Genomic DNA, 26,480 nt, shown 5'->3' with positions numbered 1-26,480 from the left:
CTAATAAGATGAAATTTAATGGGGATAAATGCAAAAATCTTGCAATTAGTTTATTAAAAATTCATTGTGATATATGGAAGAGATATAATTAGTCAGCAGTTTGAAAAAGCCCTTTTTTAGCATACTACAAGCTCAATTTCATATAAGAATGCAACGACGACAAAAATGAATACTGTTTTATTGTACATCAAGAAGAGGTTGATCAGTATTTGGGACAGTACCACAATACCCTGTCCTGATCACACCATATTTAGAGAATTGTTTTCTGTTTGGAGTGTCATGTTTTAAAAAGGATTTTGATAAGCTAGAGGGAATACAGAAAAGGGTAGTGAGGATAGAGGTTTGTGTTGTGTGAGGATCAGGTTCAATGAATTGGGGATATTTACTCTGGATAAAAAGAGCAGCACAGTGGATACACATCTGAGCCTCGAGTCAGAAAGACATCTCTATGAGTTCAAATCCAGCTTTAGGCATTTCATAACTGTTTGCCTCAATTTCCTCATCTGTAAAATGAGCTGGAGAAAGATATGGCAAACCACTCCAGTATCTCTTCTAAGAAAGGCCCAAAACGGGTCATGGAGAGTTGTACATGACTGAAGAATGATAAACAACAACCACTACCCTGGATAAGAAAACACTAGGAAAAGTATGGATATGATAGTTATCTTTAAGAATGTAAGGGTTGACATACTCTGTTTACCCCCAGAAGGCTAAACTATGTGTCATGTAACCTGCAAAGAAGCAAACTTAGGCTCAACGTCATAAAAATCTCCCTAGCAATTGGAGCTGTCCACAACTGTAACATGGCTTCCCCTTCCTTGAGATCTTCAAGGAATGGCTGGATGTGTTTTTTGTGGAATTCTTTAGAAATGGGTTGGACTAATTATCCCGTAATTTAAAGTCTACATTCTTTGTAGAGTAGCTAGTTCAAACCAATTCTCAGTTAACAATAGGAACATTTAGGGTGTCACTGGACCAAATCACAGAGAAGAACACACATCTTCAGTCTCCTTATTGTATGTAGGCTAAGGTGCAAACTTTTCAGCCTGGCATTTTAAAGCCTTCCACAACCTGGCTATTGGCTACCTTTTCAATCTAATTTCATATAGCTGTATATACTTTGTATTCCAGCCAAATTGATCTTCTAACTATTCACTGAATTCGATGTGCCATCTCCCATTTCCATGCCCCCCCCCGCCCTTTTAGAACATTTAGCTTCATTCAAGGCTCAACTCAAATGCTACATGCTAACCAAACCCTTTCACAATGAGCCACATTTTTAATGGTTTCTTGACATTTGTTTATCTATGTATATGCTGTATATAGGCACCATGGAGTCGAGGGGAGATGGCTGACCTTGGAATAAGAGTCTGACACAGAATTGATGTGTGACTATGAGAAAGCTCCTTAACTTTCTCAGTATCATAGATGTTACAGAGTTTATCAAGCTGAGTCCATTACAGACATTTCTCTGCTGGGAATTCTCTATAAACTCTGGGTTCTGGACCAAGCAAGTATGTTCTATCTTCCTAGTACAATGCACAGTCCTTAAGGAAAGAGACTGTTTTTTTTTTTCTTTTTTGTCATTGTAGCTTAACACCTGCTAGAGCACCTTGAACACATTAGGCAGTTAATAGTTTGTTGAATATTGAAAAACATCAATCATTGTTTTTCCTACAATCTACTCTTACCAAATGATTAAAATTAATGCTCTTGAACATACTCACATTTCATTTTCTGACTTCATTTATACTAGATTTATAAAATGTATTAGCTGGGGAAAGGGGGTGCCTTCGAAATCATCTAGCTCAACTCACTCATTTTACAGATGAGGAAACTGAGGCCCCAAGAGGTCAAGTGACTTGCTTAAGGTCTTACAACTATTTAGTGACAAAGCTGGGATTTGCTCCAGGCCCATTAGGATAACATTTTTATATTTTCTATGAGTTATTCTTTCTGATCACTAGTTGTCTTTCTGAAGACTCATCTTCCTGAGTTCAGATCTGGGCTCAGACACTTCCTAGTTGTGTGATTCTGTTTTGTTTGTTTGTTTGTTTTGTTTTTGCGGGGCAGTGAGAGTTAAGTGACTTGCCCAGAGTCACACAGCTAGTAAGTGTCAAGTGTGTGAGGCTTGATTTGAACTCAGGTACTCCTGAATCCAGGGCTGATGCTTTAGCATCACTATCTGCCCCTAGCTGTGTGACCCTGGGGAAGTCACTTAATCCTATTTGCCTCAGTTTCCTCATCTGTAAAATGAGCTGTAGCAGGAAATGGCAAACCACTCCAGTATCTCTGCTAAGAAAACCCCACATGGGGCCACTAAGATTCAGACATGACTAAAACAACTCAACAACAACAACAATTCTTTCTAAAAAGATCTCAAACCACTTCCCCCCTGCCTTCTCTGATATTCATTAGATGTTAATTCACTTGATCTGATTTTTTTTCTTTCATCAAAACACTGTTTTGATGGTTGGATTAGAAAATGGGCCAGAAAAATATCAGAGGAATTAAAGGTTGTACAGGAGCCCAGAATTTAAAATATTATGATAATACTAGAAAGGTAGCATGGTATGGTATATTGAGAGCTGGCCTTGAGCTCAGAAGGGCCAGGGTTCAGGTCCTACCTCTCATCCCTACTGGTTGTGTGACCTTTGTCAGTTTAGTTCTTATCCTCAGGCAAATTGCTGAACTATACTGGTAGAGTTTCCTCATTGGGGAGCAATCTATTCCAGATGAAATCACAGATCTGGGCCCCAAACCAAACAGAGTACAATAAAACATATAAAATTTCAATTAAAGAGAAAACCACAGTCTTGGGAAGACAATAAAAGGTCATCCAGATGGACAAACCAGCCAAACATCAGTCTTTTTTGGCATGTTGAAGAATAGCTCTGAATAAATTATTGGAAGAAAAACAAATTATCCTGACCAAATTCAACTGTGTCTTGGAAGAATAGTAGCCAGTCATTTGTTGTTGTTGTTGTTGTTGTTGTTGTTGTTGTTGTTGTTGTTGTTGTTGTTGTTGTTGTTGTTGTTGGATGGATGGATGGTGCTTGGAGCCACCTGGTTTTGGTATGGCCCAGATGGAAAGAATCTGAAAAGCAACTAAGAATTTGCTTAATTGTCTATAGAGGGGAACAGATCAAAGAAGTCTGAGATTTTAATGATATTAACTCACGTTTATATAACATTTCAATATTTGCAAAGCACTTTACAAATGTTTTCCCATTTTAATCCTTCGAGGTAAATACCATTATTATCCCACAGGCACAGTGCTTGGCACATAGTAAGCGCTATATAAATGTTAGCTATTATTATCTCCATTTTATAGGTGAGGAAACAGATTTGTCCAAGATCACACAGTAGTAAGTTTCTGAGGCTAGATTTGAAGTCGGGTCTTGCTGACTCCAGGTCCAATGCTCTAACCACTGAACTACTAGCTTTCCTTCTGAAAAAATTTAACAGGTTAGCAAAGGATTTGAAACAAAATTTGAGAGTCTTTAACTATTATCTCTGTTCAGATGATTCCCAATCTATATATTCAGTCCAAATTTCTCCCTCAAGTGTCAATCCTGGATCACTAACTGCCTATTGGATATTTCAAAATGGATGTCCCCGAGACATGTTAAATTCGGTGTATCTAACACAAAACTCATTATCTAGCCCCAAACCCTCTCCTTTCCCAAACTTGCCTATTTTTGTCAATGGTACCACCCTCCCTCCATTCTCCCAGGTTCATAATCTCAACATTATCCTAAATTCCTGCCTCTTCCTCACTCCATGTATCCATTTAGTCATTCTACCTATACAGTATCTGTCAAATCCTACCCCTTCTTTCCATTATCTTAGGTCAGTTTGTCATCAGTTCTGGGATGGATTATTGCAATCGCCCTCTAATTATTCTCTGCCTCAAGTCTCTGCCTATTCTTACATCCTATAAACTGATGCCAAAGTAATTTCCCCTTAAGTGAACATCCGACTATGTGACACCCCCCCCCACCCCCACTCAGTCAAGGACAAAATATGAACTGCTCTGTTTAGCTTTTCAAGCCCATCAAAATCTGTTCCCAAGCTTTCATTCTAACTTCACTGGACATTACTCCCCATCCTTCTCTCTCTAAACTAGAAACACTGGCCTTAACTGTTCATCACTCAAGACACTGTTTATTCTTTCTGTAGTTTTCTTCTGGTGGCTCCACAGGCCTGGTACCCACTCCCTCTTTGCCTTCATCTCCAGAGTCCATCTCTTCCTCCAAGATGCAGCCCTAGGGAAAGCTAAGTGACACAGTGGATAGAGCACCAGCCCTGGAGTCAGGAGGACCAGAGTTAAGAATCCAGCTCCAGACACTTGACATGTATTAGCTTGTGTGAACCTTGGCAAGTCACTTAACCCCCAATTACTTCGCAAAAAAACCCTAAAACGATCAAACAACAACAACAACAAAGATGTAGTTTGAGTATCATCTTCTGCATGAAACTCTTCCTGAACTTCCAAATTCTAGTGCTTTCCCTTCAAACTACCTTCCATATAATTACTTTGTATTTATTAATTTGATATTTATTCTTTGTGTGTGTGTGTGTGTGTGTATTTGTGAGCTTCTTTTAAGAAAGGACTGTTTCATTCTTTGTACTTGTTTCCTCAGTCCCTAAATCCTTAGGAAATAGGAGGTACTTAATTAGTATTTGTTGATTATCTTAGGAACTTCCACTAATGTCTGATGCTCATTTATGTGATAGAAGGTGCTCTGGGAGATTCTTGATGGTCTCCTATAGTAGATTCTGCCAAAATAGGATGATTCCTAATACCAGTCCAGCAATAGACTGTAAGTCTGATGCTAAAGGAAGGGCCTAAGAGCAAACAGGTTCATTACTGGACTGATTATAGCATGATGGGTTTTTCTGCCATAACCACTCTCATCCCATTGTAGATGGCTTGTTATTTGCATCTGTGGGCATGGAATACCCACAATATTAGGGATCTGTTGAATCAAATGCATAATAGATAAGAAAGCAGCCTCGGAGCCAGGAGAATCCTGGGTTCAGGTCTCACTCACCACTGACACACTGGTTGTGTGATTCTGGATTAGACACTTAATCTTTCAGTGTTCTGTGAAACAAAGATGGAGGGTCAGTAGCATCCTAAGCTCTAAGGCTCAACAGAAAATATCCACAGACAGGAAACATTCTTTATCTTTAGAGTGAGACTATAATTTTTTTGGTTAGGAAACTTGTTTCCAAAAAGGCCAGACAGATAAGGGCTCAGCTTCATTAGAATAGGGAGTTTCTTCACTGGGGGAGTTAACAGTAACATCTCAAGTCCAGTCCTTAACCTTATGCCCTCCTTTATTGACTTAGACTTAAGGGAAAGGATTTTAGGATTATTTGGTTCAGATGTGTCAAATACAGGGCCTACAGTAGCAGTTATCATGGCCCCCCAGTGTGGCAGGAACCAGAGTAAAGTAATTGGGAAACATTTAACAAAATAAATAAAAACATGTTAGAACATAATTTATGGTTTTATAAGTAAATATGTTGCCAGCAAGGATCCTTGTGTAAGGCTTAGTGAACTTTGACATTACTTTGTTGTTCAGTTATTTTCAGTCGTGTCCAACTTTTCATGACCCCATTTGGGGTTTTCTTGGCAAAGATACTGGAATAGTTTGCCATTTCCTTCTCCAGCTCATTTTATAGATGAGGAAACTGAGGCAAACAGGATTACATGACTTGTCCAAAGTCACACAGCTAAGAAGTATCTGAGGCCCAATTTGAACTTGGGAAGATGAGTCTGTGCCACATAGCCACCCTCATTGACATCACTGCTCTAGTCAAAACTCATCTTCCAGGTGAGTTAACTGAGACTCAGAAAACTTAATCAGCTTACCTAAGGTCACATACATAGTAAGTGGCTAAGCTTGTATTAAAACATGGGTCTTCTTTTGAGACAACTCAAAGATAAACGCTTCTTAAACTGTGGGTTGTGACCCTATATAGGGTCACATAATTGAATGCAGGAGTCATGAAAAATGTGGCACTAAGTGTTTGATTTGTATACATATTTTATATACTCATATACCCAGGGTCACATAAAAATTTCTCAGGTGAAAAGGGGTTTCAAAAAAGTTTTAAGAAGCCCCAAGGTAGGGGGAAGCTAGGTGGCACAGTGGATAAAGCACTGGCCCCGGATTCAGGAGTACCTGAGTTCAAATCTGGCCTCAGACACTTGCCACTTACTAGCTATGTGACCCTGGGCAAGTCACTTAACCCTCATTGCCCTGCAAAAAAGAAGAAGCCCCAAGCTAGGTGATACATTGGTTAGGGCACTGGGTCCGGAGTCAGAAAGATTTGCATTCAAATCCAGCCTCAGACACTTAGTAGCTCTGTGACCATAGGCAAGTTACTTAACCCCTGTTGTCTCAGTTTCCTCAACCGTAAAATGGGGGATAACAGTGGTGCCTACCTCTGAGTTTTTTTGAGAACTAAATGAAAATAATATTTTTTTAAAAAACAAAAAACAAAAAATGCTTAGCACAGTGCCTGGCTCATAGGAGGTGCTATACACATGCTTATTCCCTTCCCTTCTTTTAGTGTATGCCTTTGTGTTCTGAGAGTAGTTCAGGACAATCAGTAATTAATTGATCAGCATATATTAATTGACTACTAAGTGCCAGACATTCAGTATGAAGGTGCTGGAGACACAAAGACAAAAAAATTCAATTGTCCCTTCCATCGAGGAGTTCACAATCTCTTCCAACTGAGAGCAAGCATTAGCTGTAGTGCCCGAGAAGATTATTTCCTGAGGAAGGTCAGTAACATCCTAAATTCCAAGGCTCAACAGAGAATAACCGCAGACAGGAGAAATTCTTTATCCTTAGAGTGACACTGTCATCCTTTGATTTGAAAGCTGGTTTCCAAAAGGACCAGGCTTTTTCTTGTACCACAGAGGACTAAAATACACTTCTCCAGAGGCTGGGGAGATCTCTCCATCATGGTGAAGAAGGGCTCAGAGAAGGCTAGATAATTAGAAATCAGCTACATTAAATGAAATTGTAATTCAGACATATGCATGCAGTTGGAGAGTCAATAAACATTTATTAAAGGCTTACTAGTGCCAAACACGGATACAAAGAGAGGCAAAAACATGGTCCTTCCCCTTAAGGGGCTCATATTCTAATGAGGGAGAAAATATGAGAATAATTATGTCCATACAAGATATGACCGGTAGAAGAGGGATGCAGTCTCAGAGGGAAGGCACTGGAGAGAGAAGAGGCAAAAAGCCTCTCACATATAGAAAGTAAGATTTTAGCTTGGTATGGAAAGAAGCAGGAGAAGCCAGAAGATGGAAATGAAGAGCGACAGAATGCCAAACATGGGAGACAGGACATTAAAAGGCATAGAGGCATTATATGGGATGCTATGTTCAAGCAACAGGAAGAAGGCCAGTGTCCTTGCATCCTAGAGTCCATGGAGAGGAGTAAAGGATAATAAGAGTGGAATAGTAGTGGGTGTCTGGGTTGTGAAAGGCTTTAAAAGCAAAATGGGATTTTCCATTTGATCCTGAAAGTAGTAGGGAGCCAAGGGAGTTTAATGAGTAGGGGGATAAGATGGTCAGACCATGTTAAGGGAAATATGTCCATTATGCTAAGGAAGGGCTCGAAGAGGGCAATAATTAAAGATAATAACTGGAAAATAGGTGCATTAAAGAAAATTGGAGTTCTAGCATATTTTGAACCCCTGCTATATGGAAGGCTTTTTAAGAGATCAAAAAAATGTATTGCACAGTCCTTAATGTTTGGGAACTCCAGGCTACAGGTATGTCATAAAGTTGTAGGTGGCAATCCCCTTAAAGGTTTAGTTTCCATCGTTGAAGAGGGAAATGAAAAACTGGAGAGTATTCAAAAAAGAACAGTAAAAATGATTAATACAGAAAGTAGGACTGATGAAGAAAGAGCAAAAGAGTTGAAATTAGTTCATCTAATGAACACAATAATGAAAGGAAATAAAGCTTACGTCAGTGATATTACTTGAATGATTGTTTTAACGACGACACCAACTCCATGAACTCTGTGTCCCTAAGTGCAGAACTAAAGGAAATGACCCACGTTGCTGTAAATGAGTACATAGCTACCCTAAATCACTTAAAGTTACCTTATCTAACTGCAAACTAAGGGAATGTCCATCAGTTGGAGAATAGCTAAACAATTATGTTATACGAATGTATGGAGCAGTATCATACCTTAGGAAATGATGAAAGGGAAGGTTCCAGAGAAACTTGGGAAGACTTGAATAAACAAATAGAGAGTGAAGTGAATAGAACCAAGGGAACAATTTAGACACTAACAATTTGATAACATAGAGACAAATAATTTTGAGAGATTAAGAACCCTGATTGATGCAGTGCTGTGATTCCAGAGCACCAATGAAGAAAGAAATGTGTTTTCTACCTCCTTGGAAGAGAGCATGGACTTAAAACAGAGAATGAAACCTTCATTTTGGACAGAACTGATTTGGGAATTTGTTTTGCTTGACCATGCATATTTGTTTCAAGGGTTTACAAGGGCTTAGTTTGCTTGTTTTTTTTGATGGGGAAGTACAAGATAAAATAAATTATTCTAAATAAAATTAAAACTAAAAACAAACCAAGAGGGAAAAAAACCCTTACTGCATCTGGAAGAATTACATCCTATGGGGCTGAAAAAACTTTTGGATGTGATTACAGCACTTTCTTGATTTGGATCACTGATCTTTAAGGAATCATGAATAATAGGAAAGATGACTGAGCCCTAGACATAGGGCAGAGTGCCTGACACATAGTAGGCACTTGTTGAATGACTATTGATTGAGATGGGCATATGCTGTCCTCATTTTCCCCCCCAAAAAGAGGAGAAATGTGGCTAGGCCATGGAGCTTAATGTTTATTTCCTTCATAATTCTAAAACAGAAAATTAAAAAGATGGGTTGTAAGTATTTAGAATGTGGAACATTGATTACTATGTGACATTATAGATACATTAAGAATATGTCAGGGGGCAGCTAGGTGGCGCAGTGGATAAAACACTGACCCTGGATTCAGGAGGACCTGAGTTCAAATCCAGTCTCAGACACTTGACACTTACTAGTTGTGTGACCCTGGGCAAGTCACTTAACCCCCACTGCCCCGCAAAAAAAAAAAAAAAAAAGAATATGTCATACTGTACAGATGGACAAGATGGAGAGATGTGAAATGGTAGACAGTGTAATTAGATGGAAGAGCTACTGGTCCCAAAGTATATTGATTAATAGCAGCCCGGAGATATCTTTTTGGAGGGCTCTTTGCTTTCCTCTGCTCTTTTTCAACATGATTATCAATGACATGAATGAAAAAGATAGATTGTATCACTAGATAATAAAAATTTTAATTTTATAATAATTAGTTGTTGTTGTTTAGTTGTTTTTCCATTGTGGCTGACCCTTTGTTGCCCTTTTTGGAGTTACCTTGGCAAAGATACTGGAGTGGTTTGCCATTTCCTTCTCTAGCTCATTTTATAGATGAGTAAATTGAAAGTTAGGTGCCTTGTCTAGGATCACACAGCTAATAAGTGTCTGAGACCAGATTTGAACTTAGGTCTTACTAACTCTAGGCCTAGCACTCTATCCACTGTACCACCTAGCTGCCCTTTAAAATGATAGGAATCCACAAAGTTCCAATAATGAGCCAAATCTAGGGATAGGCATTAGGTCTGAATTATGGTTTCATTGTTAGAGGGAGCTCTGAGTGAGAAGCTTCTAGCAATTCCATTTGACACCTCAGTAGCTTTTAGTTTTTGATAATTATTTAAAGCATTGAGAGCTTTAAGCATTGAGAAGAATGTGTCAGTATGTGTCACAAATGGACCTGAACCTAGGTTTTCCTGACTCCCAGGCCACTACAGCTTATTGCCCTTAAAGGGCCAGATCTAAAGAGATGAACCTCAATGGGAGAAATGTAAACCCTAAACTTTGATTTTTTTTAATTTAAAAAAATTATAATTAAAAAAAAAGTTTAATTTGATTTTTTAAAAATTCTCTTAATTAGCATTTATATAGCATGCAAAGGCTTGCAAAGTATTCTCCTTGCAATAGTCCTAATAGGGAAATAATAAATGTAGTAATAGCCCAATATTACGTCTGGAGAAACTGAATTTCAAACAGGGTAAGTGATTTATACAAGGTTTCACAGCCAGAAAGCAACAGAGATGGGATTTGAACCCCAATCTTCTGATTTCCTGTCCAGTAGCTCTTCCCTGAATGGACTTGTGCCTTTCCAGTAGACCATACCAAAAAGACCTGGGGATTTCAAAGGCCTAGAAGGTCAATTTGTTTGCACTGTGATGAGGCAGCCAAAAAGCTTTATTAGGCTTTGTTAATAGAAATACAGTATTTAGAATAAGGGTTCTTAATGAGCTTCTTATATTTTATTTGGTTTCCTTCATAATCCTATATTTTTTACATTATGCATTAAAAAGTATTATTCTGAAAAGGGTCTACAGACTTGATGTGATTCCCATGGGAGTCCATGATACAAAAAAAGGTTAAGAACCTCTTGTTAGAATAAGAGAATTCTTGGTCTTACTGTACTCTATTTACCCTGGTTGTGCCACATTTGAATTGCTGTATTCAATTCTACAGACCACATGTTAGGTAGAACATTGACAAGCAGTCTTTAAGGGAAGGATGACCAGGGTGCAGTAGGTACTTAAAATTGTGCAATACCAGCATTAATTGATAGAACTGGGCATGTTCAGTTTTGAGAAAATTAAGGAGGGACATGACAATTGCTTTCAAATATTTGAAAGGTTTTCATTCAGGAAAGAATCAGACTTACTCTGCTTGACACCAGAGAATAATACTAGGGCTAATGGATGAAAGTTATAGCAGGGAGACACATTTGGGTTCAGTATAACAGAGGCCCTTTCTAAAAATTAATGTCCCAAAATTCAGTGGACTGGCTCATAAGATGTGTCCCTTGACACTGAAGGTCCACATCTGGAGTTTAGATAATCACTTGTTGGGAATGACACAGTTTTTCCCAGCCCTCCTCCCCCCAAACTTCTTGTGCCTTCCCTTCCATCTACTGCTTTCTGTCTACTTTGTTCAAATCTGGCCTCAAACACTTAGTAGTTGTATGACCCGGAGCAAGTCATTTAATCCTGTTTGCCTCAGTTTCCTCATCTGTAAAATGAGCTGGAGAAGGAGATGGCAAACCACTCCAGTATCTCTGCCAAGAAAACACAAAATGGGGTCACAGAGACATGACTGAGAAAAAAATGAACTTTGTGTTTATGTTGTATGTACCAATTTGTATGGGAACAGTCAGGTATATATACCAAGCTCTCCCCATTGGCCTTGCACCTACAGAGGGTCAAACAGCAATCTATCACTTCTTCCTTCCCCTACAGGAGATATGAAATGAAAGAGAAAAGAGAGAATGAGAGAATGATAGGAAAGGTTATAGAAGCTTTACTCCTGTTGGAGATGGGATTTGGTTTATTTTTCCTTAAACCAAGTTTATAAAGTTATGCACAGACAGTCAAGGTTAGGATTCCTTAACCTTTTATGTCATTAACCCTTTCTAGCCCCTAAACCCACAACAAAATCTATGAATCCCTTTTCAAAATAATATTTTTAAAAGCATAAAATATATGAGTGCAAAAGAAACTGATTACAATGAAAGAAAGATGCTGGTTTTTTTCCCATCCAACTTCTTGAAATCTATTCATTATGATTGAGTCCGGACTTCAGGTTAACTCCTGGTGTAGTTATTTCAGAAGGCCAAATAAGATAATGAAGTTTCACCCTGAATCGACCAACTGTGGTTCTCAAGGCCATCTTTGCTAAGAATGAAAAGTAACATGATAAAAAAGGATCATGAAAGCAGATGATTCAAGTCACTTAAAGGAGAGTATGAAATGTATATCCTTAGGTTTTTTAAAAATACTGAATGAAACACGTTGTTCAGTTTTTTGGTCATGCCTGACTCTTTGTAGCCTCATGAATTATATAGCATGCCAGGCTTTTCTATCCTCCACTATCTTTTCTTTCTTCTTTTTTTTTCTGAGCAACATAAGTGATAGCTCCTCTCTCTCATCCAACTTCTATCCCTTTTCGTTACATAATGCCCTGGGTATTTTAGAAAACAGATTAATTAATCCTCTAACTAAATCCTGACTCCCATAGAGGAAGGGGTTTAGAAGCCTCCCCCATCTTCTACTACTTTCAAGCTGATCTGATAAACAGACTTGGCCTCAGTGGTTTTAATAGAGACAGAAATCCCAGCTCTGCTCTATTAGTTTATTCCTGGCACTTTCTGGAACAAGAGTTCATGTGTTGTTCTCTCTTTTGTTTAATTGATTCATTGAATTTCACGATATGATAGTTTTAAAAAGACATAATAAAATACAATTCCGTACCAAATAATGACTCTTCTTGTAGCATTGAGAGATGCTTTCTTTGTCATGATGTTTCAAAAGTTTGGTTAAATGAGGCTCTGTAACTCACCGGGAGAAGGAAATGGCAAACCACTCTAGTATCTTTCTCAAGAAAACCTCAAATGGTGTCACAAAAAGGCAAACACGACTGAAAACTACTCAACAACAACAACAACAAATAATTATCAGAAGACCTATCTTCTGTGGAAGAAGTGTGCCAACTAGCTATGTGACCTTGGGTTAGTACTTAGCCTCTGTGGAAATGGAGGAGATTAGATTTGAAGATTGTTCTAGAATTCTGTGATGCCAAGTTATTATAGTCATTCAAAATGTGATTTTCCCCCCTTGTTTATAAGACTCCTGAAAACTTAATCAAATTTGTTTAGGGAATTTTGATTCTTCCTGATAAAGTAGTCCATGAAAGCCCAAGAGTATATTACTCTGGCATTTTTTTCCCCATACAGACTTATATAAGAGAATGTATGAGTTTAATTCTCTATGTGTCAATCCCAGACCTTCACATAATTTAACTGATACACTGGGCTTTACTAACCGATGTCTAGGAATAAACTTGTTCTTGAAAATTAGATGTGTGCTCTAGGCCAATAACAATTTATAATAAGAGAGTAATAATGAAAATGGATTTTTTAAAATGTCAGGATAAGTTGGGCGGTAGAGTTGGCTAGTATAATATCATAAATTGATAAATTTTAGGTTATCTACAAGGCTATTGTAGTGGATATGTGGGAATCTTTGAGATTTACAGGAAGAATCTATTTTTTTCCAAGTTCTCAAATTTCACCATTTGCTATTAATTCACCTTTGGGCAAAAGTGCAAGTTAAAAACCTTCATTAAAAGACATTAACCCAAACAGCAGTGATTAAAACAGAATATTAAAAATATCCATCATAATGTACTACTCCATTAGCAAAGACACATTTAAAACAATGACTTATATGTAATTTCATGCCAGGGCAGGACAGACAAGGTTTTTCATAAATGAGGCACCACAGCCTCCATTTCCCTACAGTTGGAATTTCGGAAGTATAAGCATGTGAGCATATTCTAACTTCACTTTAACTATCATAGTAGTAGACGGATTCAGAAAGAGAGAATCTTTAGAGTTCATCATTTACAATATTTTAGATTCTGGTTCTGAACTTGAATGTCAGTTGGAAGAAAATTGGCATTGATATCAATCAACAAGCATTTATAAGCTTTATTATATATATTATAATTTATTAAGAATATAATATTCTAGAGATTGTGCTAGACATTGGAACTACAATCAGGATAAATGAAACAATTCTCCCTCTCAAAGAGCTTACATTTTAATGAAGGAGACAACAAGGACATTATATAAATGTATCTAGAATAAGTATGGAGGTCAGCTTGGTGGCCCAGTGGATAGAACAGTGACTCTGGAAATCAGGAGGATATGAGTTCAAATTTGGCCTCAAAAATTTATTAGCTGTGTGACCCTGAGCAAGTCACTTAACCCCAATTGTATTCCAAATTTTTTTTAAAAGAATAAGTATAGAAAGATATCCTTCTGCCAATGATCACTTTTGTCATATCTGACAAGCTCACATTTAAAAGTATGAAGTAGTGGGCTTAATTTCTACCTTTGGGGGTCTAGTAACCCTATGGCATAAAGACGGCCATTAATGTTTGCATGTGTTTGTTGTAGTAGTCTTACTACATGAAAGGCAAGGTGCCCTGTTAGATACAGAGAACTGTCCTCGAAGCCAAGAAGACCTGTGTTCAAGCCCTCCCCTTGGCACATACTGAATGTGTCATTCTGGGCAAGTCATTTAAACTTTCAATGTCCCAGGTGATTCTCTAAGATGATAAATTATAGAAAGGATACAGATTTTCATTAATAGAAGGAGTTTACTCCCCCTGGGATTTCCTTATATCAATGAAATCATAACTCCAGTCCCTAACCAAGGCAGCTAAGTAAACTCTGTGGATAGAGCACTGGACTTGGGAGTCAGCAAGATTAGAGTTCAAATCCAGCTTTAGCCTCACCCTTTTTCCCCCTTTTTTTCTTTTTTTTTTTCCTTGTGGGGCAATAAGGGTTAAGTGACTACTTGCCCAGGGTCACAGAGCTACTAAGTGTCAAGTGTCTGAGGTTGGATTTGAACTCAGGTCCTCCTGAATCCTGGGCTAGTGCTTCATCCACTATGCCACCTAGCTGCCCCCGTAAAACCAAAGTAAAGATTGAATGAAAACCTTGGAACTAGGGTGGAAAAGTAGTGGCACTAAAAAGAAGAGGAGAGAGGGGAAAAACAGGAGCATCTGGAAATATTCAGGGTAAAGAAACCTTGACTGAGAACATGAATATAAAAATTTATGAAGAATTTTAAGGGTGGTGTTTAAATTAAATGAAGAGAGTCCCTTATGGAAACCTTTAGTAACAACAGCTCTGAATGTTTTATTGCTTCAAAATGTGTTATGTTGCTCATCTCCTTATCCTTGTTTAATTTATTTTAAGGTAATAGAAATCCGATGCTCTTCTGGAATGAATTTGGATACCAGAGTAACAAGTTGTTGGAGCAGCCTTTAAATTCTGCTCAGAATAGAAGACGACAAGCCAGTGAGATCCCTTTCATCATTCAATGTGGCAAGTGTGATCTGCATATGGCTGGTGAAGGGAGATACAATTTGCAGTCAGCTTTAAGTTCTCTCTGGCAGTGGAGAGGACCAGTAGTTGGGGAGACTGATGATTTACCACCATCCAGAGATCGGTTATTGTTCCCTCTTGAAAATTCCTAGGGTGTATCCAACTGCTGTCATACAGCACAGTATCAGCTGGTCAACCAAATAAAACTCTGGAGAGTCCTCCTAGCAGTAGTGACACCAGACAGAGGGAGGAAATGGCCTTGTATGACATGGCTGATTAAGACTTGATGCATTCATGTTTCCAATACTGAGAGTGCCAAATCCAAGTCAGTGCCAAATCTCCATTTCTTTGCAACCCAGCCCTGTCAGCTTTTCATTCAGTCATTCTACCCTTAGAGAATACTTTTCAAAATGGCTCTTTAAGACTATATACAAAAGTAATTGCGAAATATTTATTGAAACAAATAAAAATATACCTTTAAAAAGACTACACGTGTACAAAAATAAATTGTAAATAATATTTTTTCATTTTTATTCTCTGTTCATTTCCTTAACTGAAATATGGTGCAGCAATGTATTTTTAATTTTTCAGCTTCCTCTAATCTATGTACTCTTGTCTCCTGAAAATGATTGGGAGAGATCAGACTTTATGCCCAGTGGGAAGGGACCATTCTTAAGTTTGTGTTCGATGTAGGATCTAGCATCTCCCTGACCCTTAGAAGTTACACAGGGCATTATAGTGACTGCTTAAATCAATCCATCTCTGGACAAATTAGATTAAATCTTGCATCAACGCTTTATTGCAGAGAGTGATAGTTTCCACAGAAATTTGAGTCCAAAATAGCAGTATTGTCCACATTAAGATTTGGTCTACATGTATACAATTGGTATAAGGGAAGAAATGATTTAAATTCAGCCTAACATTCTTCTGTTGAATTTTGTCAGTTTTTCAGCTGCTAATAGTTGAACTGCTATTTACAGTTTCTTTTTTGTGGGCATGTAGCCTTAAATACTAACATGGTACTTGTAATAATTTTGAGCATATTAATTAGCTAAGAAAAATTTCTAAGGGCAATGATTTTTTAAAAGGGGGTATTATATGAAAGAGATGGTGCAGTCTTTCGTATTGGAGACATTATATATTAAAAGCAAAAGAAAAGCTCACATACCTTTTGGCCCTCTGATTTTATTTTTCAACTCTTTTATGGTACTTGGTAGGTATTACTTTGACTAGGTCATAGCTTGAAGAGAATTCTTACTCTTGACAGACAGTTGAAGAGATTTTCTAAGACTGGCAAAGTGAATACAAATGACTAATCATAAAGACAACTTACATTTTGATCAACATATTTCCCATAATATTCCAACATAATATTTATAAGGGGAAATTTCAAGTTTTGTGATAGTGTCATTTCATCATGGTTTTCCAATGATATTCAAAACTTTCATTTTATGTCAGATGTTACCTGAAGTGTTTATGAAAGAATTAATTTAAATAATTTCTTGGCCTATATAGGTTTTAAAGGCTATCATTATCTTTATCATATTAATATTATTATTATCATGATTTAGACCCTTAAAATAGTTAAGATTTGCCTATAATTATTTTGAGCGAATCATCTATAAATTAGGTGAGTTCTTGATTGAGGACACAGAAGTTTAATGTCTAGCTCAGGGTCACACAGCAAGGAAGTGGCCAGATATAAGATTTGAACCCAGGCGCTCCTGAAAACAAGCCCATGCTTGCATTATACTTTATTCATTCCTGAATATACCATGCTTCTTTGAAGAGATAGTATGTTGTAGTTCAGGGCTTCGTAAACTTTTTACACTCACTACCCCTTTATGCCCAAGAAATTTTTACACGACCCCAAATATATATATATAACCTTTTAATGTTGCCAAATTTTTCATGAACCCCCACATTCTGTTATGACCCCATATGGGGTCATGACCCACAGTTTAAGAAGCTTTGTTGTAGTTGATAGAGGGCTAATATTGGACTCAGAAAGACCTAAATTTAAATTCTACCTCTGACACATACTAGTTATATGATAATGGGAAACTGTTTACCATCTTGGTTTTATTCAAACTATTCTTTTTTTTTTTTTTAAGTGAGGCAATTGGGGTTAAGTGACTTGCCCAGGGTCACACAGCTAGTAAGTGTTAAGTGTCTGAGGCCTGATTTGAACTCAGGTACTCCTGACTCCAGAGCCGGTGCTCTATCCACTGCGCCACCTAGCTGCCCCCAAACTATTCTTTAAAACTGTAAGTTACAGAACAATTGTAGATCTGCATTGGTTGAATGAGTTTTTATACAAGGAGTTCCTTACACAGATGAAATGGTCCAGAAGGGAGAAAATATATAATTTATTCAGATAGTATAATGCAATTATATATAATTCTCTATTTTATAGTTTCCAGGTGATTAATAGTCATTCAAGATGAAGTTGGACTGACTTTTGACAAGCAGATTTTCAAATATCTCTTTTCTTTGCAAAATGTGTTAAATGAATTTTTAGAAATTCTTCCACAGTCTAGCAATAACACTGCAGTATTACCATAAATAATTAAGTGATATTTGATCATAGCTTTATTTGGCTAGTAAAAGATGATCCTCTGAGTTTCTCCACATAGATAATGCTATCCCTTATAGAATACATGTTTCTGATTGCCTTTTTCTCAGATCTTTGCCTTAAATGGAGAGTTTTGCCTTCCTCTGATGATTATAATAGAGAAAATCTTGGCAATTGGACTTGCGCTAATAATCCAAACCTCTTGGAAAACAGGTAGTTTTTAATGGAATTCGTTCTCGTGCATAGAATTATCTGCTGTTAAAATACCCATTATGCTGAAAAAAATTATAATTCCAGTGGGCTTCTTTTTAGTATGGTCAACTTGGGATCTCCCATTTCCATTAACTGTTTTCTCTCATCTTACAGGAAGCACATTAGGAATTGAGAATCATTCTCAAATTTGCATTAATTCTCTCTCCTTCACAAATCAAAACAGTGTCACTTATGATGAGAAACATGAGTTAAATTTAGCAGTGGTGACAGTTAAATGATGGACCTTAAAGTCTAAAATAAATTTCCTCTTGTATTTATAATTTTCTTATGAGCTGACAAAATATTGACTATCTGCTTTCCATTGCTATCAAGAAGAGAATGCTTAAAATGGTGGCAAGAGATGTAGGAACTCTTGACCACTGGGCTAGTTAATCAAGGGATGGTTAATACAGAAAGAAGGTTTGTGCCTTATTTCCTACCACTCATTATGAATAGGGCAGGCAACCTGCGATGATACCCAGAGTAATGAAAAATGGACTTTTAATGGGGATATTGGCCAGTGAGGGCCCAATCATCAGAGTGTGCTCTGTATAAACATGGAGAGAAGATCTGAGTGCTCTAAAGATTGGGTCCTCACTGACCATCCCCTTCCCATTATAACTTAATGACCTCTCTCAGTCCTTTTCAGCTCTGTAACTATGGTGAATAGTAAAGTATCCACTTTAAATATAAACCATCCTAGGACATGGTGTCTTTTTTTTTTTTACAAATTTATTTTATTTTTAATTCGCAGAACAAAAAAAGCATTTCTATAACATAGTAGTGTCTTATAAAGGATTGTTATAAAATTCAATCTTGACTGTGGGTACTGCTGCCTTTAGTTGTTTGGATAAAGGAGAATACCATCAAATGAGTCAGTAGAGGCATTTATTAGGTAATGTCCCCAAAAGATTTTTGCACCTTTGTAAGAACTGAAATATACCTTGTATTAGGTAAAGTAGAATATCAACTTAACACCTTTTTAGAGAACATAAACCCATTAAATCATTTATTAGTGAATCAGAAGCATCCTTTCAAGGATCATCTTTTCCCCTCCTCTACAGGTCAGATTCATGAGTGTTACCAGTGATCAGAGTCATTCAGAGTGGTCAGCATAGTTAATGCCTTGGGGAGTAACTGTGATGAAGTAATAGATTCACAATGTAAATTTAAACAAATTTAAATTATACAATTAAATGAAAAATAACACTTTTCAAAGTTACAAATTAAGGCCATTTTATGAATTTGGGGTAGGTTTGAGTTTTAAGATATTTTGTGTTCTTATGCTTTAGGTACTTAAGGAATCATAGGATCTCAGATTGAGAAGGGCCCTCATTGGCCATTTAGTCTAACCCATAACTGACCAAGAGTGCTTTCTACAACACTGCTAACAAGTGGTTGTCTAGTCTCTGCTTAAAGACTTCCAGTTTGGTGATCTCACTCTTTCTTAAGGCAGCCCATTTTTCATTTTTGGAATGCTCTATCAGGAAGTTTCCCCTGCAGCAATTCTTTATTTCTGAATTTTAAAAAAGGTGATGAGCACAGTCCTTTTACTGAGATAAACAGAAGTTTATATAAATGGAGCCCGTAGTTGTCTTCAAATCAACACTGTGGGTGGTTGTATAGGATTCCAATACTGCTTTGAATTTGTTTATTCTGCACTTTTCTGGGATGATAACCAACACATTCTCAATGGGTGAACTTAGAGATATTTTTTCACAGCAGGACCTGAATGTGAATATAACTAGTCACTCTTTCTCATTCGCAGAATATTTTGGGGGTCTTCTTGGAAAACTTGAAGAATGAGTCCCGTTTACCTTAATTTTTCTCCATGCTCTGCAAGGGGAAAGAAAAGCCTTTCTCCATCCTCTTTGTTATATTCTCTTGGTACTTCCACCTACCACAGGAGATTGATTGATTGCTATGTGAGGTCACACCTGAGTAGTGCTTTAAACCCAGGTCTCTTTTGACCCAATGTTCTTTCCACTACAGTGTTATGGACACACATTCTCCCTATACTCAGAATTTAAGCATGGAGAAGTAGGAGCTTTAGGAAAGGGATGTCATGCCAGCATCTGTACTGGTTTGACTCATCTCCATCTCTAGCCACATCCTGAATATAGGGGTTTTTCAATGGCATCTGACCATGTTGACTGTGATCAAGCACGAAACCAGCAGTCTCTTCTACCCAGAGGATAGTCAAGGACTCAGAAGTAAGCAGAATGGCTTCTAGTCAATATAGATGTCACCAAAACCATACATTGGAGCTCATGTGTTTTATTCAGATTATTCCATTCCCACCACCATCTAGGAGCCTATTTATCTTTATGTTAGATAGGACTCACGATTCTAACAACACTGTCTAGTTATCTTACCAGCTCAAAAATTAGAAGCAACAATTTAGAAGGTGATAAAGCTGCTGCAGTAAGACACTGTGATATTTCCAGGACGTGAAAACCTATGAAAACCCGTGAAAGGGGGAGGAGACAGAAAAAACTATAAAAAGGATTTGAAAAGCCAAGTAGTCTGGGGTCATTTAAAGTTGGTAGTGCCTGGAGCCATCATTAATTCATTCAAAAATATTTCTTAATAATAAAAAATTAATGAGCATCTGTCATGTGCTAGGTACAATGAAAAAACCTGAAGGAAAAATGAGACCTGGTCCCTGCTATAGTTTATTACAGGCTAATAGGAAAGTAAGACACCTTTATCAATAACTATGGTACAAGTTAGGTTGTGACTATGCAATGAGTAATATTCAGAGTACCACAATAGTTCACAAGGAAACATTACTTCTGGCCAGGAAGATATGGGTAGGCTTTCCAGAAGTGATGAAATTAGGACTTGGAAAAATCATAGAATTTGGAGTGGCTAAATTGGGAACCCTGAGAGGTATAGGCAGAGTCAACACAGCATGAGCAAGGGTAGAAAGATGGGAAAATGGGGGGATTACAAGAAGGGTTGGTTTCATTCTTTATATCCCAGTCACTTAGTCCAATGCCTGGTACAGAGTGGCTGTTTAATACATGCATATTGATTGATTGAACGAACCAGTTATCCTGGTTGATTGAGCTGTGAGTTGTCCTAGTTGTCTGGCCCATAAGTATAGAGACCATACTGTCTTACCCATGATATGACAGATATTGCTTTTGAAAAGTCTAATTAAAAGCTGACAACTTCTTAAAGTCAGAACTGCCTAGAAAATCCGGGACACTTTTGCTTTAAGAATTGGAATCATGAGGGAGCACAGTAGGAAAAAAAAAAGGATGAAAAACTTCAATTTAATTGTGAAAGGCCTTGAAAGTATTTGAATTTGTTCCACAGATAGTAGAGAGCCAGTCAGAGTTTTTGAGCAGGAGGTAGGTAGCATACTCAGATTTGGGGGTTGGGAAGCTTCACTTGGCACCAGCATGTATTTCTTTCCTAAATCCAATTTCTGGTACTAAAACAGAGACAATCACTTCTGGCCACCATAATGATAGTCAAATAGCCTGTTTCTTTTCATTGATCTTATTTCTTGTGTTCATTGATTCTGAAGTTGTCATAGTCCGGAACAACTCCCAACTTTCCCCCTGGGCACCATGAAGCCAGTATCATCATCAGAAAACGAGAAAGAGAAACAGCTCAGAGATTCAGTGCAAAGATATCAGAATAAATTGGCAGAACAGCAGTCACAGGTGAGTAACTAGTTATTCATCACTTTCACAAAGTATATGATGCCTTGTGCCATGGAAGGCAGTTTGTAGAATCTTAGAACTACAACGGGTAGAGAATATCATGAAATCTCATCTCTTCCACAGCATATGACCAGTGGTCATCCAGCTTCTGTTTGAATACTTCCCAAAAGAGGGAACTCTTCCTCATGGGGTAGTCCATTCTGTTTTGGGATCATTCGGACTGTTAGGAGATTCTTTGTTATAGTGAGCTAAACAATCTTCCTATTATTTTCACATGTTGGTTCCACTTATGTTCTTTGGAACCACTCAAAAAAAGTTGTGTTTTTTTACTTTTCTCCTTAATGTGGTATATCTTCACCACCAAGAGGGCAAGACCTCTTTTATTCACCCTACCCACTTCCCTATTATTTCTTCCTCTAAACATTCCAGTTCCTTTAACAATAGTTAAATGTTCATAGAATATTTGTTGGAATCACTTTACTGATGTGTTTGCTGGACATGCTCCATTTTGTCATTGTCCTACCTAAAATGTGACACTCTGAATCAAACACAATGCACAGGTATGGTCTGGCCAGGACAGAGTACAGAACCATGCTGCTTTATTGGAAAGGGTGTTAGATTTGGAGTCAGAGGGCTACAGTTCAAGTTTTGGTTCTACAAGTTTAAACCTGTATGATGTTGGGTATGTTACCTCTCTGGGCCTCAGTTTTCTCCTTTGATAAGTAGGGAGTAGCACTGGATGGACTCAAAGGTTCCTTCCATCTAGAGATCTGTGGACCTTTGATAACCACCTCATACTGAGTTTACAGGCCTATTAAACCCTTGTCTTTTTTTTTCCAGATGTTAATTGATTACAATTGTTTTTGTTTTGTTTTTTTATTTCACAGGGGTGATGAGGGTTAAGTGAGTTGCCCAGGGTCACACAGCTAGTAAGTGTCAAGTGTCTGAGGTCACATTTGAACTCAGGTCCTCCTGAATCCAGGGCTGGTGCTTTATCCACTGTGCCACCTAGCTGCCCCGATTACAATTGTTTACCAGAATTTTAAAGCCTTTTTTACACTTCATTTTAAAGAAAAAAATTTTAAATAAACGATGAAATAAGGCCAGAACTATCAGAGCTAGACAGAATGCCATTTCCTTGAGAGCTTTATCAGTATCGGCTCATTCATCTTCATAATTGCCTTGTCATGTAGAATGTAAGCTCACAACCAGTCCGGGACTTTTTGCCCTCCTTTAGCCCATATATCCAAAGTGTGGCTAAATCATGTCCTCTCTATCTTCCTAATACTTCTCCTCTATATATGCCCTCTCTCTCCACTCATATGGTCTCCACCCTGTTGCAAGTCCTCCTCACCTCATTCCTAGAATATTTCCATTGCCTCCCAGACTCCATTCTCTCCCCTTTCTGATCCATTCTCCCTTAGGCTGCTTGAGCAATCTTCCTAAAGGAAGTGTCTAACCACATGGGACCTTGGGTTTTGCCTTTCTTTGTGTCCTTTGTGTTGAGTGCCTGGCATATAGCAGCATTTAATAAAGGCTTGTCCACTGACAGATTGGCTTCCTAAGGGAGGGGAACATTTAAATTTTTGTCTTTGTAGCTTCAGAGTTTAATGGAATACTTTGCATATAGTAGATATTTGATAAATGTTGACTTGGATTAAAGATTAGGAAACTGAAGCACAGAAAAGTGATATACAGTTTACACAGGGAACCTGAGTATGTATTAAAAATAAATGTGTGTGTGTATGTGTGTGAGAGAGAGGGGGGGGCGGGAAGAAGAGGGGAGAGAGTTAACTAGGTGTTGCAGTAAATAGAGCACTAGGTTTAGGATCAGATCTTCATGAGTTTGAATCTTGCCTCAGACACTTACTAGCTGTATGACTTTGGACAAGTCACTTAACCCTGTTTGCTTCAGTATCTCATCTATAAAGTAAGCTACAGAAGGAAATGACAAATTACTCCAGTACTTTTATCAATAAAACCCCAAATGGGGTAACAGAGAGTCAGACACAACTGAAACGATTAAACAATATACATATGTATATATGTGTGTGTATATTTGTATGTATATGTGTATTTCATTAAATGGGTTTATTAATATAGAAACTCTCAAGTTGACATATTTTAGAAGAAATAATTGTTAGAAAAATATTAGGAAAAATAAATGCTAGGAAAAACCCAAAGTAATAAACATTAGGAAAAGTTTTATATGTAAAAGTAGCTGTACCTTGACATCTCCAATTAAAGGGGAAGGTGCCACATTACAATATTTTTCAAAATTTGTTCATTTGAATCTGTGATTTCATCAGTGTAACAATCTGAGTGAGGAAATGCCCAAGAAGATGGCAAATCAGCAAATTAGAGAGAGTTGCCTGGGGCTTTGATATGGTGCCCCTGTCCTTGTGACTCTAACGGACATCCTCTGATCCAAGGGCCTCTGGCAATACAGGTTTGGTTTTCTGACTGGTAAAGACATTGGAACTCAGGACATTTATGTGTGGATGCTATCCTTTTGTTTTTTGTTTTGTTTTGTTTTTTAATAGAGCTCAGAGTACCTGTTAATCTCCTTAACTGCTTAGATGATGAGTTTGGGGTCTTTTTTCTATTTGTTATTGGACAGACTGTGGTAGGGTTATTAGAATACAGTTTCAGTCCCTCAAAGCCCTGCTTTCTTTTTCTTTTTTGAGTAATTGAATTGACCAGTCCGATCCAACAAGTATTTACTAAGTACCTATTATGTACTAGGTTATGAGGGATACAAAAACAAAGCAAAAGAAATATATCAATAGATAGACATATAGACAGTTGTCTTAAGCCAGCTTTTTATAGTTCAGTTGATATGGTGATGCAATTTGTTTATGGTGTAATTATGTCAACCTTAAACTGATCAATTGAGGGTGCAGTGGGTTGATTATTGGACTGGGCATCAAGAAGACCTGATTTCAAATATGGCCTCAGACATTTAGTAACTCTGGGACCTTAGGCAAGTCACCTCACTTCTTGCAGCCTCAGTTTCCTCATCTGTAAAATGAGAAAAATAATATCACCTACCTGCCAGGATTGCTGTGAGGTGAGTTAACACTGAAAAAGTGCTTTGCACACCTTAAAGCACTATATAAATCCTATCTATCATTGTCTGGTTTATTTTCACTGTCCCTTAGAAGAGAGAAAGGACCAGAGGTAAGAAAGGGAAGGGAAAACTAGAAATCTGAATCAGCCATCCACTAATGTAATACATCCCTGAAAAACTGAGAGTTGACTGAAATTCAAAGGCAATAAACTTTTCAAAATCCATGCTTTCTTATGGGACATGAGCATTTCTTCCCTATTCAGAAATAAGATCCAGAGGCATCAGAGACTATTGTCTCCTTCCACAGCTCCTGCGTTTCCCCAAAGCTAGCCCTTAATCTAGGTGCATAGACCTTTACCACTAACAAAGTGAACAAGGTTGGGGCCAGTCAGGTTATTGACCCATGGAACAAGCACGTGCCACCTCTAAGAGGATTGATAAAAGACCCTTCCAGCTGCAACAGCCTATGATTCTATGATATGTTACACAGGCAGCCAGAGGGCAAAAACAGGTGCATGTTACTGCCGGTGCTTTGTAGTTTACCTTCCCTCCACGCCATATTCCTCTCTCATCTCACCTTCCTCCCCTCCTCCCCAGCTTATAATGGGTAGAGCGGCAAAATGGTGACCCTTCTAAGAACTCACTTACAGAGGACAGGGCAGGCAGAAATAATTATCAACAGTTAATTGTATTTTTAAAATATTGTGCTGGATGAGGCAATAGAGCAGGGAAAGTATCAAAGACAGACTACTCCACGTCTCTCCTATACTGCTTAGGAATTTATAATCTCAGGAAGAGATTGTGTGTGTGTGTGTGTGTGTGTGTGTGTGTTTGTAAAACAAAGTTAAGAAGTATAGGCCAGGAATTGGTTTCTTTTTTTTTTTTGGGGGGGGGGGAGGCAATTGGGGTTAAGTGACCTGCCCAGGGTCACACAGCTAGTAAGTGTTAAGTATCTGAGGCCAGATTTGAACTCAGTTACTCCTGACTCCAGGGCCGGTGCTCTATCCACTGCGCCATCTAGCTGCCCCTCAGGAATTGGTTTCTGATAGACAGACAGACAGACAGAATACATTGCAAGAAACACATTTGATCCATAAAAGGCTAAACTGTAACTCTACCATTAATTGAAATTTCTCCCAACCAGGAAGGAAAGAGGTTCCTGAGCTGTACTTATTATGTTGACTTTATAATACATTCTTAGATCCTCTTCATCTCTCTATCTATCCATCCATCCACCTATCGAGAACTATATGTGTGTGTGTATTTCCATGTCTATCTCTATAATGTTATATCTTTTCTATAATGCAATCATTCTGATACATGCATATATATTATTGCATCCATCTATCTGTCTCTTAATATCGCTATTTCTGTCTATCATTCTCTACATAGATAGACCCATTTCTTTATCCACTTGGCTGCTACATAGTCAAGTTATATAGCATATACATGCTAATATCACAGTGGACTGTATTTTTTAATATATAACACACAGTATATCAAGGATTAGATGTAAAACTGACCCTGAAGGGGACTAAGACTAGATAGATATGCATATGATATATAAATATAGATAGATAGCTATAGATTTATAAATATAGAGATAAGTGATAGATAGACAGACAGAGAGGATATAAGAATGTATTACAAAGTCAACATAACAAGTATAGTTAAGGAACCTGTTTCCTTCCTGGCTGGGAGAAATTCCAATTAATGGTAGAGTTGCAATTTAACCTTTTATGGATTAAATGTATTTCTGCAGGGGCAGCTAGGTGGCGCAGTGGATAGAGCACCGGCCCTGGAGTCAGGAGTACCTGAGTTCAAATCCGGCCT

General features: G+C 37.8%; 1 protein-coding gene across 1 annotated transcript in view; it reads left to right on the top strand.

Moving 5' to 3' along the window:
• The window catches only part of MORC1 (MORC family CW-type zinc finger 1), a 187,349-nt gene that overhangs the window by 86,588 nt on the left and 74,281 nt on the right, over positions 1-26,480 (top strand). The window contains exons 15-17 of the mRNA XM_043993486.1: positions 14,945-15,073; positions 17,759-17,861; positions 21,439-21,577. Of these exons, the coding sequence (XP_043849421.1) occupies positions 14,945-15,073; positions 17,759-17,861; positions 21,439-21,577 (371 nt within the window). The remainder of the gene's footprint in view (positions 1-14,944; positions 15,074-17,758; positions 17,862-21,438; positions 21,578-26,480) is intronic.

This window comes from Dromiciops gliroides, chromosome 3 (genome assembly GCF_019393635.1).
Source record: "Dromiciops gliroides isolate mDroGli1 chromosome 3, mDroGli1.pri, whole genome shotgun sequence".
NCBI lineage: Eukaryota > Metazoa > Chordata > Mammalia > Microbiotheria > Microbiotheriidae > Dromiciops > Dromiciops gliroides.
Note: the sequence above shows the minus strand (reverse complement) of the source record. Positions and strands in the feature narration are given on the sequence as shown.